The sequence below is a fragment of the Mixophyes fleayi genome, chromosome 5, assembly GCF_038048845.1.
Source record: "Mixophyes fleayi isolate aMixFle1 chromosome 5, aMixFle1.hap1, whole genome shotgun sequence".
Taxonomy (NCBI): Eukaryota; Metazoa; Chordata; class Amphibia; order Anura; family Limnodynastidae; genus Mixophyes; species Mixophyes fleayi.
In genome coordinates this window covers 203,519,650-203,539,676 of record NC_134406.1, presented here as the reverse complement: position 1 = coordinate 203,539,676, position 20,027 = coordinate 203,519,650, and the positions used below count along the sequence as shown (strand labels likewise).

General features: G+C 37.3%; 1 protein-coding gene across 1 annotated transcript in view; it reads right to left on the bottom strand.

Annotated features, from left to right (window-relative positions):
* Positions 1-10,299: 10,299 nt before the first annotated feature.
* The window catches only part of PIEZO2 (piezo type mechanosensitive ion channel component 2), a 377,083-nt gene continuing 367,355 nt past the window's right edge, over positions 10,300-20,027 (bottom strand). The window contains exons 50-54 of the mRNA XM_075213287.1: positions 17,339-17,511; positions 16,867-16,983; positions 13,774-13,853; positions 13,095-13,272; positions 10,300-12,606 (exon numbers count right to left, since the gene is read on the bottom strand). Of these exons, the coding sequence (XP_075069388.1) occupies positions 12,354-12,606; positions 13,095-13,272; positions 13,774-13,853; positions 16,867-16,983; positions 17,339-17,511 (801 nt within the window). The 3' untranslated portion in view covers positions 10,300-12,353. The remainder of the gene's footprint in view (positions 12,607-13,094; positions 13,273-13,773; positions 13,854-16,866; positions 16,984-17,338; positions 17,512-20,027) is intronic.

The following is a 20,027-nucleotide window of genomic DNA, read 5'->3' as shown; positions in this document are numbered from 1 at the left end:
TTCCCCATTTTTGGTAAATACCTCATCTGCTGATAGAGATATATAGACAACATCTTCTCTATCTGGGATGGAGGAGAAGAGATCCTAAAAGAATCTTTCAAGTACATAAATTCAAACCAGAAGAACCTTGAATTCACTTCCCACACCAGCCAGGAAAGGGTGGTCTTCCTTGAATTAGAGATTTATGTCAAACAAAATAGACTAAAATCCATAACACACATCAAAAAAGTGGATAACTGTTAGGAACCCCCACAGCCAACAACACAAAACCCGGAGTCTACTCAGAAGACTAGTTTTCGCTGGAGCCCCTAGTGGTGGGGACAGACTTGGCCGCAGCCAGCTGAGGGTCGTGAATTGTGCGCTGATTGGGGAGAACCCAGCGATGAGGATAGGAGCAATAGCAGAGTGAGGTCCAGGCAAGGGTCGAGGCCGGCAGCAGACAGAATATCCAGTACACAAACCGGGGTCAGAGGTCACAGGCAAATCAGCAGCGTAGTAGTCCAGGCAAAAAGGTCAATGGGCACAGGCAATCAAACGAAGTCAGGAATCAGGCAAAAGGTCGGCAACAAGTAATCAATCCAATGGTAACAGCAACCAGGAACAAAGCAGGCTAGTCAGCAGCAAAGCAGGAACTATAACCGGCAGGGGAGGATAGCCCCTACCTGCCTTAAATACTAGCACTGGCAAATAGAAATGCCTGAGGCACAGGGAGGTTAATGGGCCAGCTGGTTACTTTCTAATTTGCGCACGCGCCTGGCTGCCCGGAATGCGGGACACGGCGCTACACCTGAGGAGCGTCCCGACCGTTGCCTACGGTCGGGGTAAGGCAGAAGTGACGTTCCGGTCGTCATGACGACGGCCGGGACGTCCGGAAGCAGAGTGGAGCGAGTCGCGGCGGTTCCCAGAGCCGCCGCGGCTCGTAACAATAACAACAACTTTCTCCTGGCCACCAGCAACCATCACCCTAAATAGATAAACAACATCCCAGGTGAACAAATTCAACATATCAGAAGAAACTGCACAGTCCCCACACGTTTAAAACTCAAAGCAATAATTTTAAAGAGAAATTACTTGAACCAGCATACAACACACACACGAGGTAGAAGAGGCTCTAAGGAAAGCAGAAAGAACAGGAAAAAAACAGCTTCAGAACCTGAAGTTACATTTGTAACCTAGTATACAGTAGCACCAGAGGTCTAGAACAAATATTAAAGAAACATTTTCACATATTGAGTCTGGAAAATATATATCCAAAATATTCTGTCAAACCAAAAATCTTCATATGAAAGCATAAAATTTGGTGAATCTCCTGACCAAATCTAAGGGTTTCCACTATTACATAAAGTGTGTAGGCTGTAGAAATTGGAGATCACTTTCTATGCCAGTAGAAGGAAATTCAGGATCCAATACAATATAAGTTGCAACACCAAAGGTGTGATCTATGTCCTGGACTGCCCATGTGGCCTTCAGTATGTAGGCTGGACAAAAAAGAATGTAAGAACAAGAATTTCTGAACACATCAATGACATCAAGAAAGGACTAGTTTCCCATAGTTTGTCTAAGCATTTCCTTGAAGTCAATGAAAAAACCAAGAGGATTAAAATTCAAATGTAAAGAAAAACTTGAAGGATAAATTACATCTTCTTAATATCAAGATATAAAACCAAGTGGATATACCAAATGAAGACATTCACACCAACAACATGAAAAACAATGACACTTCACAATGGGAAAAATATAACAAGCTAACAATCTACTGAAAAAAGGAACAGAGCTAACCTGTTATACTTTGAACTATCTCTAACAAGAAAAAAATTGAGTTCCCCAATTAACTAGTGTGGACCACCTCTAAATAGTATACAAATATAAACAAGATGGACACTGTGTCCAGGGGGTAAATGTATCAAGCTGAGAGTTTTCCCGCAGGTTTGAAAAGTGGAGATGTAGCCTATAGCAACCAATCAGATTCTAGCTATCATTTTGTAGAATGTACTAAATAAATGATAGCTACAATCTGATTGGTTTTTCAAACCCGCCGAAAAACTCTCAGCTTGATACATTTACCCCCAGATATCACAATTTCTAATAGTCATTAGAAAACACTGCATTTACACTAGTTGCATTAACAAAAATGACTCTTGATAAGAATAAATGCAAGAAAAGATAAGGGATGCATATTTTAGCAAAATAAATGGCAATAAAAAATACACCCCTCCTTTCCTAGTATACAAGAAGGATGAATTTACAGCACATAAGATTAATCTATTTATTAATCGCAAATTACCATAACAAAAAAAGTTCTGTTTTAAAACAGCATTTAATAAAGAAAAAATACAGTTTGTAATCAGGTTGTAATAACATTTTTATTGAGTGTCTATAAAGTTTCAATGAGAGGCAATACTCTCTCTATGAAAAAGCAACCTTTATCGAAGTACATCATCCTTGAGAAACTCCGCAAGTAGGATGAAATGCATTGGAAAAAGGAGAATTCATTCCCGAACTTTACCTTCTAGGCACCCTTAACCAGCACAGCTGAGGCAGTATCACAGAGACACTAGACGCCTAATGTATGAACGGCATAGCGAACTTGACCAACTACATGGAACTACACAGCATGGTATAGGAAAAGCATTTGTAGAGAAAGATATTGACTTTGCAAGCAGTTATGTGTGTCTGAGCAAAAACAACCACCTGTGGCTAGATTTTCTAAGCTGCGAGTTTGAAAAAGTGGGGATGTTGCATATAGCAACCAATCAGATTCTAGCTTTCATTTATTTAGTACTTTCTACAAAATGACAGCTAGAATCTGATTAGTTGCTATAGGCAACATCCCCACTTTTTCAAACCCGCAGCTTAGTAAATCTAGCCCCTGGTCTGTTTAAAAATAATTAAAACCCTCCATGTCTATCCCACACACTAATTTTGACTTTGCAATTATGCCACCGCCAGTTTTTTTGTGAAGAGCTGACCTCGTACTTAGGAAGCCTTTGGTTCTCTCTTTATCTAAACTAATCCCTCACAACTTACTTTAATCAGAGTTACCATAAACCAAATCATCTCCTCTGAATCAGCTATATAGCATTCAAATAGCAAGCAAAATTTTACATCTGAATTTGTAAGAACATGTAGACCTGATCTTATTAAGTGTAATTTAATATGGAAAATAAAGCCACAATTAACAAAATGAAATACAGAGATATAATGCAATAGTTTCTTGAAAACTAATAAGGAATAAACAACAGAAATAATAAACTCATGAATGATCAAGTTTTCTGCTTGCTGGGAGAACAAGACACTTCTCAATATGAATTTGACTCTCAAAAGTGAACAAATCTATTTTTACAGGATATTTTAACATGCTTCATGTGCACACAGACCCCTGTGATGCCAGAACAAGAAAAGCTGTGTATATGCAAAATAGTTGTTTATGACCTCTGTTGCAACACCTTTCAAGTCAGGATTTCTTTACACTGGCCTAACTTCTTACCAGAATCTCCTACAAAGATTATATTACCTCCAAAGAGCAGGTCATACATTCCCCTTCATTTGAATGTCAAACATGATTCTTGCAAGTACATTTGAAAAAATGAAATTTTCCTGTGTCATTACTTACCTTCATTCACACTTATCCCAGCTGTTCTGTCCTCTAGTTGAGATGTCCTGAGATATCACTGCTGTTATTGATATAACTTTAAAAAGATCTTTCAAGAGCTTTTACAACCCATGCCATAAATTGGTATTGGGCACTTATCTGTAAATATGTGTTTGAAACTCTCTATCAATAAATACTTCCAGGGGAGAACAGAAGAGTTTAGAAAGTAAATCAAAGTGATTAAGTAGTTTAACCTTCTTATAATCAGTTTTAGCCCCTGACTAGACACAGAGTTCCTCCAAGCCATATGAAGCTAACAGTATGAATTGATTAATTTGTAGATTTATTTGACCAGTAATTTGCTTGCATATGACAATGAGCAACATACAAGTACATATATTTTGCAATATGGATGGCATTATTATATACATTCCCATATGCACATCCAGAACTACAGGTGTCTTCAGTTTATTTTTCTTCATTTTTCACACCTACTATATAAATGTGACTCTCACGCTTTAATTGGTCAATTATATTTTATGCTGTTTTAGGATGAATAGTTCCTGAATATTTTATGTTAAGTCATTAGCACATGTGGGAGCTGGGCCATTTAAATTTCGGTATAACTGTTCATTTATAGCTAAGCTTATAAGGTGTTACCTCATTGTATATTCTGCCTTTATTGTTTTTAAATTTCATGTGAATTTGTTTGACATTTATTTTTTAACTAATATATGAGCTTTCACTGATTCCATATGTTAGTAAATTTTTGTGTTTATCTAAACTTTTATTTTATTGGTTTATAATCATTTTCCTTTTCAGGCTTTTTGTGTGATATAGAGCTAGAAATATACCTAGATGAGCATGAACACACTATTAGTTCCCTCACAGCATATACAGTGATTAGCAGATATGGGGGTAGATTTACTAAACTGCGGGTTTAAAAAAGTGGAAATGTTGCCTATAGCAGCCAAGCAGATTCTAGCTGTCATTTTGTAGAATGTACTAAATGAATGCTAACTAAAATCTGATTTGTTGCTATAGGCAACATATCCACTTTTTCAAACTCACAGTTTAGTAAATATACCCCAGGGACTGGAAAGCATGTAAAATAGAAAGCACAAACTAGCAAGGAGAAATATGTATTATAATTTGGGCCATAACTAGGGCTGTGCTAAAGGAACAAGTGCCCAGGGTAAAAAGCTGAAGGGGGGTGCATGAGTATTTAAGGATAATTGGGTTATGGTTGAGGGCTAGGGGACGTCAATTTTTCTTTTTGGCACATGTGCTAATATTTTTAATTATGGTTCTGATGGTCTGACTATGAGTATAACAATAAAAGCAACACTAGTTATGTACATTCATTGTCACAGCAAATTACAGAATAGACACACAAAACGATGCAGGAGATATGATTGATTTGACAGCAAAATACAGTCAAAATACAGGAGAGAGTGATTGTCTGCAAAATGTAAGGAGACTGGTTGTCTGCACAATTTAAAGGCCTGTCCTGACACTCCACCTTTGCCAGTGATAGCGTTGTGCTTTTAGCGGCAGCGTTCTAGTTCCTGTATTATTCTGTGTCTACTTTCTGGTTCTGATCCCTGGCTACGTCTGATTATGTTTCTGGCTCTGATCCTCCAGTCCCCGGTTTATCCTTCTGTTTTTGCTGCACGATTCCTCCTCACTCCAGATGTGTAGAAACTCACGGCAGTCTTGGAGCTCTAGACACGCATGCGCAGTAGTTGATGTGAGGACCTTTCGGCCAACACTCCCGCTGTATTGGAAGACTAATGTTTCTGGTGTCCCAGAAAGGGATAAAATTCCTAGTAATGAGGTACCTCAGTAGGTGTGACTGGATCACGTATAAATAACTTAAGGTATAAATTTATTTAAAGGAAATAGCGCAGGGCGCTTATTTATATAATTGCACATGCACTTATTTTTGATATTGTGTATATTTTGGTAAGGGAAATCTTTACTTTCTGAGACAAGGGGAAGAAATTTGTTTCTTGTTTAGCCTTGCTAGAGGAAATGTATTATTTCTTAAGGTATATATCTGATACAGTACCACCCCTCTGCCGCTACCCTGCAGCTCTGGTCACTGTGATAGGCCAGGGGGGATCCATCCACATCAACCCTGACCCATAGTAAGAGGTCCGGAGTTACCAGCCCAAGTGTACCAGCACAGGAGTACACTAGCAGTGACAGTTACCCAGAAGGAATGTGGTTCTGAGCGCCATAAAGGAGCTCAGTGGTGGCAGCATTGTAAGCCCCTCCTACAGCGGCAAGAGGGCGCATTTGGGATAACGTAAGGGAACAGTGGCAAAGTAAGCCCAGCCGGTTCCCAGCAACAACAGACAGGGTGGCATAGGCGGTCCATCCTGTCACAGTAGGAATAGTCTGTTATCCAGCCAGTTTTGTCATTAGGATGGTTTTGTGAGGGATAGTCTATAGGATTGTCTACTGGATACTTTACAGGATTATATTAACTTATATCTATTTGCTTTCTATGCACCTCTTTGAAACCTATGCTTGAGCTAACCATGTGCACGTCTGTAAGTAATCACTCTATCTTTAGTTATGTTATTCCAGACATTGTTTTTATCCGATTTCTTCTATACATCATATTAGTACCACTGTCTCATTTATTGCTGCACTTACTATACTGCTACTACTTACTATACTACTTCAGGTGCCTTGGGAACTTTCCTTTTGTGTTATCTTCACCTGGGAGGGTGAAACCCCCCTCCTGTTCACCTGTTCACCTTGTTTGGCAGCCACCTTACATGTATAGAGGGAGCGCAGATACCATATTTTACCACTATCCTAATATTAGTTTGACTTATATATTCTTCTTGATTGACCTTTGATTCAGGATATGTCATTAACTGCACCATGTGCATTTTAAAAACAAAGTTCTGTTTGTAACAATAGGATACTTCCTAATAATAAGTTTGGATCAAATACATCGTTATCATGGTAGTTATAGTTATGCATTTTTTCTGCTACAAATATTTTAGCATGTTATTGCAATTTCCCAAATATATCCAGATATTTCCATCCCCCTCCTGTATACATATTATATGATATAACAGTTGTGAACTACTGTAAGGTATTTGCTGCAACACTACCACAGTGCTCTTTGTAGCCATCCTTATACATTTGAGTGCTACGGACAGTTGTAACCACTTTGTTTGTAATTTCAACTCTGTTCAGTCATTCACATCACACCACACTTGTCTAAGCACATTCTTAAAGTGGCTGAAGTGTTTAGATTTGTAGATGGTGGATACAGAACAAAGGCACTATGGGACTAGAATCAAATGCATACAATAGCAGGGAACATAGACACATTCAGTAAATGGCACAAGTCAAACTTCTACCATACAAACACATTCCAAAAAAGTGATTATTACAGACTAAAATATTTCAACATTAGAGTATTTCAAGATTATCTCTCTCACAGAGGGAACTTACATGAATGTTACTAAAGTTAAGAAACTTTACATATCTAAAATAGGCAAAAACAGTTCGCTAGTTTTATAGGTCACAAAGGAAAGACCATTATCATTATTCAGTGCATGGACAGTCAGTAAGCCCTGTTTATAATAATTTATAAATGTACTTATCCTTACATTCATAATATTGTGATATTAAATAGTTTTGTGTCAAAAAAGACAAAAGTATTATAGTGACACCTTTATTGGTTAACCAAAAAAAATATTATTATATTTGCTATATTATATTTTTTTTTTGTTAGACAATAAAGGTATCACTGCTATAATACTTTTGACTTTTTTGACACAAAAGTATTTAATATCACATAGATTTTTCTGGATAACACAGTACTGCAATAATAATTTTTAAACATAATTTTTTTGCTACACATATTCATAATATTGAAAATATTTGTCCAAAACTTTATAAAGGAGCTTACACAAGCAGAATGCACATTGGAATATAAGTGAGCCTTTCAATGTAATACATTCACTATATTTATTGACTTACTCTCTGGGTTCCAATATGATTATTTCTCTCAAAGTTGGTGGTGCGATGCTGTATATGGTGATGTCAGAGAACATCCTAATGTTATTGTTTTTATAAGGGAGCATATATAACTCAGGTCACTTTTATAACTTAATCCAAGTCAGTGACTTTGTATACAAGATGGACTTTGTCACAAATAAGGCATCATCCAGGAAGCAGAAGCACCAGCGTCATGTTTTTTGTGGACCTTATTGCAACCTATTTATTTTTTCCCATTTAAATATATTAATTCAAGGGACATTCTATGTAACACCGCATGTGCCATAGCAACAATTTGGCTTTTGTTTCAAGTTGACAGTATAACAAGCAAACACTGTATTTAGTCCCTAAAAACATAGACATAATATTTTGTTTGTACATTTAACCAAGACATGTTCAGGAAAGTGTAATATAACCAGGGCCGGATTAAGGGAATGGAGGCCCCTGGGCTAAGGGCGCCTCCATTCCCCCGTGAGGCCCCCATTGTGAGCCACCCGCCGCCCCCGTCCCCCGTGAGGGCCCCCCCCAAAGCGCTTACCTGTCACTGTAGTCCTCCGTCCCCAGCGCATTGTAAGCTCCTTACTGAGGAGATCTCGCGCGAGTTCACTCGCGAGATCTCCTCAGTAAGCAGAGTACTGAGCGACTGGACTGACTGTGCTCAGCAGCATTGATCGGGCTGGGGGCGCCCCCGCCCCCGGACCGATCAATAATGCTGCTGCGGACTTTATAGGGCCCCCTGGATGCTCGAGGCCCCTGGGCTATAGCCCAGTTAGACCTCGGGTTAATCTGGCCCTGAATATAACATAACATGTTAAATTAATACATCTTTATGTACAGATCTCCTCTTTGCCTACAGAGAAGTTGCACAGACTCACTCAAGCTATAAAATAGTTTATGACTGCACAATAACTTGAATTACATAATAGGGTCACATACAACTTATTCACTTCAATTCAGCAATGATAGCATGATAGAGTTCTGATGCTTCCAATATAACTTCTAGCAGTTAGTGGAGAACATGGTTTAATTGTCACATGGGTTCAGTGTGCTCCATTGCAGTAAAACTGCATGAAACATTATAGCCGCTCAAGGCCTCTGGCTTCAAAACTAAGCACCCTAATATGCTTATATGACACCAGCCTTTTGTATAATGGCTCGTACAATAATTAAAACAAAAACACCCTTGTTCCAATGCAAGGCAAAATTATACTTTTTACATGCTAATACCCATGACTAAAGTATATTATTCATGTATGAATACATCAGACATTAAATGCCTAATAATAATATCTTACAAGATGGGATGGCAGCTCTATAAACATTTCTTGAAGGTTCTTGCTCCAAATGGCAGGAACTGTGTCTCTAAAGGGACCCTTGACTTTAACAGTTTGTCTTCAAACCCTGTCAAGATGGTAGATGGGTGCCTGCATATCACCTCCCATAGTGGTAGGAAGAGACATAGGGGTAACTTGATCAAGCTGCGGGTTTGAAAAAGTGGAGATGTTGACTATAGCAACCAATCAGATTCTAGTTATCTATTTAGTACATTCTACAAAATGACAGCTAGAATCTGATTGTTTGCTATCGGCAACATCTCCACTTTTTCAAACCCGCAGCTTGATAACTTTACCCCATAGAGTGGCTATAGGAATGAATGGAACCCCACCCTGCCCATCTTATATCTACATAAAGGTCTTGCAGGGCTGTCAACTGTTCACTTCAAGTACATCCCAGCATTTCAAATGGCCTAAAGGCAAACAATGTTTTACATGAAGCACACAATCCTGACTTCCCATAGTCCTGAATTGCAGACCCCTGGAAGTGGACATGGTTATGTGGGAATATGGGCATGACTGGATCTGGGTGGGTTTGGGGGAAATATGGGCAGGGATGGACCAGAGGGGGGCACAGCTTATTTTGTCCAGATTTCCTTTTTTTACCTTAAGTGTTTTACCTTAAGTCACCCTGTATACTAGAGTACAGGGTGACTGTTATTATAAACTCAGAAGTCCAAAGATGGTTTTTGCGAGCTTATCAATGATTTTATACATAAAGCTCTATACAGCCACCTGACAAGGCAAATTCAAGGGAAAGAGTGAGAGGTTTCAAAAGAAGCCTACTTGGGAGGTATGGCTCCACGTTTCGCAGCTCCCTGCAGTAGAACTCACATGAACAGACTTTACCGCTATCTGTGACTGAATAGTGTGCACTTCAGCCTATGATGGTGACATGATTTTGTGCATAGCTACACTTTCTCGGGGATAAAAGGACCATCCTCTGTTCCCCACAGCATCTGCTTCCAGAGGCGGAACTAGCGAGTTATTGGCCCTGATGCAGGGAGGTGGGGAGGATGAAACCGGGGCCCTCGACCCTGTGCATCTGCCATATAGCGGGCCCCATTATCTCCATGGGCCCCGGTGCACCGATGGTAGTTCCACCACCACCTGCTTCATTGTACACAGTACCAACAAGTGGTTCTTAAATTACTGTTCTGATAAGTTGACAAAGCTAAGACAACAGTACATTTCCTCTTCCTCTTCTCAGATTAAGTTCCACCTCACTCATTTCTAGGTATCATGGTCCTCCATGAAACACACACACACACACACACAATGTTTGATTCCTTTACTTACATTAATCTGTGGCTGTGTCTAGTGTTAAGATTTATGACAAAAACAGATTGTGAAAAAAATTTATTTTAAAATGTTTTCTTTGTAAGAAAAAAAGCAGCCATTGGAAAAGTCCCATGTCACGCAAATATTATTCTACAAACTTCATCCATTGTCAGTAAAATGATACCGCAGTTATATGACCATAGCACCTACTGTTTAATCATGCATTGTGGGATTCAAGGAAGTAAAACAGTTTGCTTTAGTCAACAACGTAGAGAAATAAATACTCTTAAGGTCATTGTAACTTTTAGGGAAGCAGCGCATCACTTTTTTACACCATGATGACTGTTTTGGCTAGAATTTAGTGGTTAAAACATTCTCTCAAACTTTCATATAGTATATATATGGGAGACTCCACTTAATAGCAGCAAGCTAGAGAACAGATTTATTGAATGTTGTTTTGGTGATAAGGATAATAAGCTATAACACGAAATTGAACAGTAGGTTAGATCTTAGACTGTAAGGGTTATTTTATTTACTGTTATACTATTGATCCCACACTACTACTGATAACTGTACAGTTCAGTGTCATACTGTTTTACTCCATTAAATGATGCTTGTTAAAGTGTTCCTGTGATCTACACACAGAGGAGGCAGCCACTGTGCGTGACAAACCGATATGAAGCAGCCTATATTATAATACAGCTTACGCCTCATTATCATGGATATAGGCTTACTCTACAAACCATCTGCTTCCACCGAGTATAGGTGACAGGTACACTTTAAAGAATGACTGAAACAATGACCTAATGAGCAGTAACTATTCTACTCTATGTAGCTCATTGTTATAATAACCTATTTGCGAACAGCCACAAGATAACAGGGGCCGCATGGAGAATTACATAAGTACATGCCTTTTGTATTTTTTACATATCATAATTTTCAAACAAAGTCTTTATTAGTAGTAGCCCTTAATTAAGGTATAAGGAATGTTCAGGTAAAAACAAAATCCAGTATTTTTGCTTTTGCAGCTTGTAAATAAAGAAATGATGGCTGCTAACATTGTTTAAAAGTAAATCTATATGCTTGTGGCAAGCAGGAAACAGCAAAGAAGACGGGGTGTGCGCTATTATTAGTGATTGCTAATTAATATCTCCACAAATCCTCAAAACATTTCTAATCTATTTTAATCCTACTTTTTCATGCTACAATGTTTCCTGATGAAAACCATGGATGATTGCGATTAGAAACAAATTAAGAAAGGCCATTTTTGAAACAGTATAAACAACTAAGAACATAAAAAACAAATGCATTGTAAAAGCAAATCTGAATATGTCATGTAAACATTATCTTTCTACTTTTTAAAAGTTGGAAGCAAATTGTCAAACTCCTAGAAATGCAGGTAGGATTTGGGACATGCATTTCAGTTGGTTAAACAGGGTATCAATTAGTTAGAATGTATCCAATTTATGGTAATAGCTGTTGAAAATGGCCTTTTATCTGTTAAGACTTTTGTTAATTATCATTTTGTTATTAGTCTTTAATTTTATTTTCCTGAGAAAAAGTCAATAATGATTGATGAAAATATTCTGTTGGGCTGTACAAATAAAAATAAGGCAGTTAACAAGATTGTCATTCTGTGTATTTTTAACTTTGGTATGTCCATTGAGGCTTTAATGCATAAATAATCTGTTTTCCTATAACAGGCAAATGTCACTTAATTACCCTCTGCTGCTTCAAATCTTGATCAGGATGATAAAGGATCAGCACATTGCAATTTCAAGGGTTTATGACACTCTAAAGCGGCATATTGCACATTCCAACAGATGTTGTTGCAGTCTAAATGGAACTGTTTCCTGTGATCATTTTGAATAGGTCACACCTTTGGGCATCAAGATTAAGGTATCTCCTCCAACATAAAGCTACTGTGATATTGTTTGTTTCAGACCAAACAAAACAATCGACCTTCTATAGCGTCTTTGCTCAATGTAGTACCACTGGGATCTTTAAGAGGAAAACTGCTTCTTCGATGCAAGAGTCCACGCTCTTATGAGAGCTATGACAATATTGTGCTTTTCAATAATCCAGGTGAAGTCAACTGAATATTAAGTTCATGAAAATTATTTATTTTTTTCTCTTGTCCATTTGATCATAGTTTCTGGTGAGCGGTACAAGAATATTAATTTGGCATACAAATCTTCTTCCAGTTCCAATTCTCCAGTCTCTCTTACTAGGAAAATGTCTGTACATAATTTCAGGATACGGTCCACGTTTGGTAGTTCTTCAAACATGATCGAATGAGATATTCCACTGAAGAATTCGCGCACAAATTTTCCTATTACCAGGACCACAGAAGCATACAGTCCCATAATTCTGAAAAGAACAAATATAACTTTAGGAACATATAGGCTATTTTACTATTCCATTCTTCATTAGGAACACCTATGTACAATAAATCCCACCTACTGTAAATATTACAAGTCACTAAAGAGCTCCTTGACCATATATCAGCACATGGCTATTATGAAAGGCTGGAACCACTGAGGTGGCTTCTCATATCTATACCCTCTATAATAATTGCATCCTTACCAATTTTACAAATATTACTGAATTTGTGCAGTATATGTATATATATATATATATATATATATATATATATATATATATATATAGATATATCTTATCTACATAATGTATGTCACAGTATATTAAAGCCAGGAATTCAGAGCCTGCAGTGGCAGCAGTAACCCTTATATACTAAGCATGCCTTATATTACAATAAGGGGCAGCAGAAAGTAAAGTTTGCTTCCATTATTATAGCAGATAGCCAAGCATGACTATATTCATATAAACATACTTACCCATAGCCTGCTAAAAAGCCAAGACTAGGAGGGCTGACTTTATCGCTGAAAACAATTAGCTGTAATCCAGTCTTGTCTGAAAAATACTTCATAGTTTGATTAAGAACCCACCACTCTCGAGCACCGTCACCTGTACCATTTCTCTTGAGCGAAACACTAATATTTACAAATTTTTGGTCTGTTAAAATAAAAAGAGACACATGGTTGATTACATTTGTGTGTTCACATTTGCACATACACCATAACTACATACCATGAACCTGATTTAGAGTTGAACATTTTGCCTATGAGCAAATATGTGTCAGCAAAATGTGTCTCCAAATCCTGTATTTTTAGTTGCACGCATATTAAGATCCATGCAAAATTAAATCTAGTGTATAGATGATGTTCCATGAGAAAAGATGTGCCAATCAACTCCAAAACTTGCACCTGGTTTAGGCTGGTGTAAAACTAACATTTCGTAGACACCATCTTTCAAGATCTGTCTAACTCAATATAAGATGCATCTAAAATGGGCATGTTTATGTTGCATTTGCATGACCTTACGGTACTGGATTTGCATGCAACTCTAAATATGAATGCACATGTGCAGTGCGTCACTCTTTACATTGTGCAAAGGCACTTAAGTGCAACTCTAAATCAAGCACTATATGATTCTTTTACTGAGGACAAGGCTTACCTTTAAGGAGCTGCAGTATGGGTTTTGCTGTTGAATCACTTGGTGCCTTGATGTACCATGGATAGATATTTTCAAGTGTTCTAAGGAAACACACACAAAGCTTTTGTTTTTCAAGTGAATTATTCTTCCTTAGGCATAAATTTACATCTTTATTTTTTATATTTGCTTCAATTTATTAAACTGTACCAGCAGTACAATTGAGTATTAATGTGTGAAAAAGCTCTCATATTTGATGGTTTAGAATTCAATTATTATATATATGGGCAATTTTCGTTTTACTGTTACATGTGTTATTTTTGCTTCTTATAACCCAGAAGGAATTTTCATAAACACAAAAATGTATAATCTCATAATAATTAAAATTAATATAGCATAGTTAAAACCAGTTGTTTCACAGTAAATGAGTAACGGAAGTGATTTAATGGCGTTTTTTCTTGCCCCAAGTGCTAAAACTTCAAGTTACGGCTCTGTTATCCACCACGCTCCAACAGTGATACCAAACTAACTGCTGCTGGTATATGTAAAGAAAACTTTAAAAGTGTTTAACTACTACTTCTTTGGGCGAATGCACCAATCTGACTGATTACTGATCTTACTTGGTTTTTGGCTCTAATGTATTAATATTTATTTATGTCTTGGATCTATTGCTCGTGGAATGTCCCTCTGAGCTCAATCTGCTCTATGCACTGTAAAATCTTGCCTCTCCTTTATGCAATCTACCAACACATGATATCCAGAGAGCTGTGAGTTTGTGTGTGAGACTGACAGACATCCAGAGAGATTTTGAAAAGGAGATAATGATTGTAGGAGGAATGCCAAGAAAAATGACTATCAAATGCTTGTTTAAATGGTACTTAACTTACTGCATAATGAAAAAATAGCTATGTTGGATTGCTGCTTTAATGTTGGGAGAGTAGCATTAATTTGTTAAGAGGGTCAAATGTATGTAAATAGGGTTAATATGAATTGTGGGGTTTAATATTAATGTACGGCTTCTTTTAAGCCTCTTTGTATTGAACATTGTATTACATTTATGTACATTTTACTTGTCTAATTCTATTCTTCATATCGGTTACCCAATTTCTGATTTGTATGTAATTCTAAGTTGTTTTGCTATGTTATGTATATGGTCACCTGCACAGTATCACTTCTCTTAATGACATTTTCAAAAGCTGTTTTGCATGTGCCTGTGCACTTCCATTGTTCTCTATATTCTTAGGGGTATTTTTATGCAGGTTTGAAAAAAGTGGAGATGTTGCCTATAGCAAACAATCAGACTCTAGCTGTCATTTTGTAGAATGTACAAAAAAACTGATAATTAGTATCTGATAGGTTGCTATAGGCAACATCTCCACTTTTTAAAACCTGAAGTTTAGTAAATATACCCCTTAGTGTAGGTTTTCATGTAGAATTATTGCGTTATGAGTGGGTCTATACTTAATATTTTCCCCTTCAACTATAAAACTGACTCATGTACCGACATTTGTTTCATGTGTTGAAAGTGTTCCCCGCATCGTACCCACTTTCACACAGCAACAGCTGCTATTGACCAATCCCAGACTCCCACACACACGTAGTGGGGCTGGAGGGGAGTCACATGACAGACTTCTGTATGAGTGCTACTCACCTGATAAGTAGTCGCCAATATTAATTGCCAGTTCTTTTACATCTTACACTAAGTCAATAAGTAACACTTTGCAACTCAATCAAACTTGTTATAGTAAAACAATCTGATTACAAAAAAGTGGCTTTGCTTTATTCTGAAATCAAACATTTAGAAATCCCCCTCTAGAAATTCTGAGTTTGCCCCTGAGGGGAGATTTGATCTCTACTATCTTAGCACATATCTTTTTCACCACAACTTAAGTCATTCCCAGTGACATTATATCATGACATCACCAGGTTTCATAGCAACTCAAGATACCAAAAGCAGTAGGAGTTGTCTTTGTTTTCACATTGAGCAAACTTTGAGCACTAGATTTATGTACTTTGCAGTTAGTTTACTTTATTTACCTTGCATTAGATTCAAGATAATTACTAATCGGTTGTTATAGGTTACAGGACTTTTGTACTGGTAGTTAATGACTGTGAAAAAATAAATAAAATGTGGCAGTAGAATTGTAAACTTCACCTAGTATCACAGCCTATAGGCCCTAAGATCTTTATGCCCAAGAAAAACTGTTCAAAATCAATTTCATAAGTTTCTGACGTGCCTATAAATTAGTGATCCTTGCAGGGTTGACCACCCAGCAACAATTTACAAAAATGTTTAAAAGACCACTGAAAGGTATATTTATAGGGAATTAATAATGAAGAGACCCAATCCCATTTCATATCAGAAATTCAGCAGATGTATGTTACTGCTTTTGCGTGCAGTGTACATCCATACTTACAGACCCCCCATGTGATCAGGTCACTTGGTATGAGCACTCAACAACTAGATCTGTACATTTTGAGCCCCCATACGGCCATATTTGGAATGGATTGTGAAGTTTGGTGTTCCGGTCAGGTGCCAGGGTCGGTCTGTGTGTGGCAAGATTAAGAGTGACTGATTGAAGAAACAAGAGGCTGCATTCATGAGAGGGTCACGGGGACACATGATGTTGTCTGACACACAACATTACCCTTAGGTTATATGCACATGACATGGGTATTAGGTAATTCTGTCTTCTATCTTCATTTTGATTGGTAATGAGATGAGAAATGTTAGCTCACAAAGAGATCATTGATCTATATGGCAAGACACCAATACACCAACGCATAGCTATTTTTCCAAATAAATGAAGGAGAGATTGAATTACCTAATGTTTGTGTCCACAAAATGTATTTTTACCAATTATATATCTAGAGTGTTTGAGTTCAGGAGGTTTTTCAATGAAAGAAGAGCAGACGTCACACCTTGGCAGCCATATCTCCACAAGTAAAAGATAAATAGAATTATTTTGTAAGAACTAGAGGTAAAAAAACATTCACAATTATTTAAATAGTAGTTGTGTCTACCATACCACATCTACCATAACTACTTTATGGAAATCAATGCAAATGGTCACTAAGAAACCAATTGTGTTTTTTCTAAATGTATTGCATACTTACACGGGTGTTGTTTTGTTCGAGCTCATCATATCAGCAATTTCCAGTCTTGTTTCACGCTTCAAAACGATGGTATGTTTCTCACCGGTGAACTCTGCTTTAGCTCCAAGACTCACGTTTCTAGATTGGTGTGCAGAAAATAAGCACACTATGTTAATGTTGGTCCTTTCTACTCACAGAGATGGGCAATCACAGTCCCTTAATAATGTTCACTGCTGACTTATTTATCCCTGTAATGACTATAGAGAGTTATAGCTTAAACCAGAATTGGAGATATTTTCCTTTTCACACCCAATGCTTTCCAATTCATTATTTAAAATAAACGTTTAGTGTTGGATGGTAATGCTCATGTTATTAAAGTTATAATTTGTGGAATATGATCATTTTAAATACATTCAGATTGTTCAATGAATATAATGCAGTGGCAATATGTTATATGGAAATCCAGTGTGTATTTGTCTGTCCACCCACTTACCTCTGAATGGTCCAAAAAACAACAAGCGTGAATTCATGCTTCAAGTCAATAAGGCTGTCTATCATCATCTGTCTACTGGGTGGGCTAATGGTCCATAAAGAGTTGGAATTTCCCTCTAATTCTGCAATGGTAATATCTTCGGGTCCATATCCTTCCAGAAACTGGAGGGCAGACTGCAAAAATAATAAACTATTATTTATAATTCTACAGGAACCATCCATTTCACATTGTTCCATTAAAGTGTTACAATAAAACAGTTCAAATGAATGCATCTGCATATTGGCTATATACAAATTCTGCATGTAGGAGTGAGTCAGGGAGGACTTCCTCCTACAGATGGCCTATGCCACCAACATCACCCAGGTAAGCTGTTTTCATTATAGTTATGTATGTATATTTTCTTCTTATTTATTCATGACATTGCACTAACCATGTATGCCGTTTTCTTATTCTGTGAGACCTAAATGACTAATATCTGTTAAACAGTCTGCCAACATATAATGCAGTAGCTTCAGGGATATCAGAAGTAATACAGATAAGTTTTTAATTTTTTTTGTTATGTAGCCAATCATTTTTGCTTAACGCAGTGCACTAATCCTGTGCTAATCCTATTTTTTACAGATTCTAACAGTCTTAATACCTGTGAAATAACAATTGACGACTGTCACCGTGAAGTTTTAAGGGAGTGATTTTATTCTGGCTGCACAATAATTGAGGTTTTATGTCAATCACTTGTACCACTTGCACTGTTTGTTTTCTTTACTTCCTACATTACTTTACTCTATTTAGACATGTCCTCTTTGAAGAGGTGCACCACGAAGTAACAATATGTTCTAATAACGCCTTTAGTTACAAATTATTAGCTATTTTCTATTGTGTGGACAAGCAAATTTGACCCGGTTGATGAATGCTGTGAAATCATGTAATTATTTAGTTTCTGCTAACTTCAAAGTGCATTATACACACTGGAAGTGTGTCTGGATGTGAAGTGTATGTTGCAGTTGGGTGTAGGTGGTGTTATGTTACATTGCAGTTAATTAGTAACTAAATACAAAATTAAAACAAATGTGTAAACCAAAGGTTGAGGATGGCCTGTGAATGCATATGGCCCTCAGAATCATTGTGATTTCCCCATATGGCTATCATGGTTGCAAGAGGACAGAAGGGTGGCTGTTGGGGAACGTCTGGTAGGAGCTTCAGTGAAATATATACATTAATTTGAAGGGCAAAGTAAAACAGGTGACAAGCCACAGATTAATTGGCTACAAGTTTCAACTTGTGGCACAAACAACCAGTTTCATCTAAAACAGTGCAACGAGAATTCCAAAAAGCATTCTATCATAATCAAGTTGCAGAGTATAAACTGCTCATCACACTTAGCAATACACATTAGCAAGGTCAGTGGTACAATGAGCATTGTACAAAAGGGGAAAGTATTCACTGTCAGCTTGTAAATGATTTCTAGGATTGTAGGTGGCCAGGAACCGCTTTTGTGTATTACCGGTAGGTTCCCTTCTACATTTGCAAATCCAGTCCTGTATGTTGAGAGTCTCTCTACTTTCACCTACTCTCCCTGTAGATGTAACTGTTCCAAGTAAGGGACTTTATTTCGGAGCAGCATTATTAAAATATTTTGCTACATATATTATTTACAGACCACTTCAATTCACCAAGTAGTTGTTAGTGAGACTTTTGCAATGTAATGTTTGCATGTTATACATACTAATATTTTGAGGCGATTTATTCTGTAATGGACAGAAGAAAATGCCAGTCTATGATGTTCCAGAGAAGCAGGTTAGTGCAAAAATGATATAAATAAACACTACATTTTTCATATATCAAAACATACCTTTACACAAACATTCCATACTAAAACATGGCACATACACCGCAAATGGCTATCATTCTCACACCCAGCCAACAACCACCATTGTTTTCTCTTAAAAATGGCCATTATTATTATTATACGCTGTAAACCACCATCATCATCGTACATACCCAGCACCTCTGCACAAATTAATTAGACAATGAATTCTCATATTCCTAGTATATAGCTATATACATAGGCTGGAAATATACAGTCAAGTCCATAAATATTGGAACATCGACACAATTCTCATATTTTGGGCTCTATACACCACCATAATGGATTTGAAATGAAGCTAACAAGATGTGCATTTACTGCAGACTTTCAGCTTTAATTTCGGGGTATTTACATCCAAATCAGGTGAACTGTGTAGGAATTACAACAGTTTCTATATGTGCCTCCCACTTTTTAAGGGACCAAAAGTAATGGGACAATCAACTCAAAAGCTATTTCATGGACAGGTGTGGGCTATTACCTCGTTATTTCATCATTAATTAAGCAGGTAAAAGGTCTGGAGTTGATTCTAGGTGTGACATTTGCATTTGGAATCTGTTGCTGTCGAATCTCAATATGAGATCCAAAGAGCTGTCACTATCAGTGAAGCAAGCCATCATTAGGCTGAAAAATCAAAACAAACCCATCAGAGAGATAGCAAAAACATTAGGTGTGGCCAAATCAACTGTTTGGAACATTCTTAAAAAAAAAAGAACGCACCGGAGAGCTCAGCAACACCAAAAGACCCGGAAGACCACGGAAAACAACTGTGGTGGATGACAGATATTTTTTTTCCCTGGTGAAGAAAAACCCCTTCAAAACAGTTGG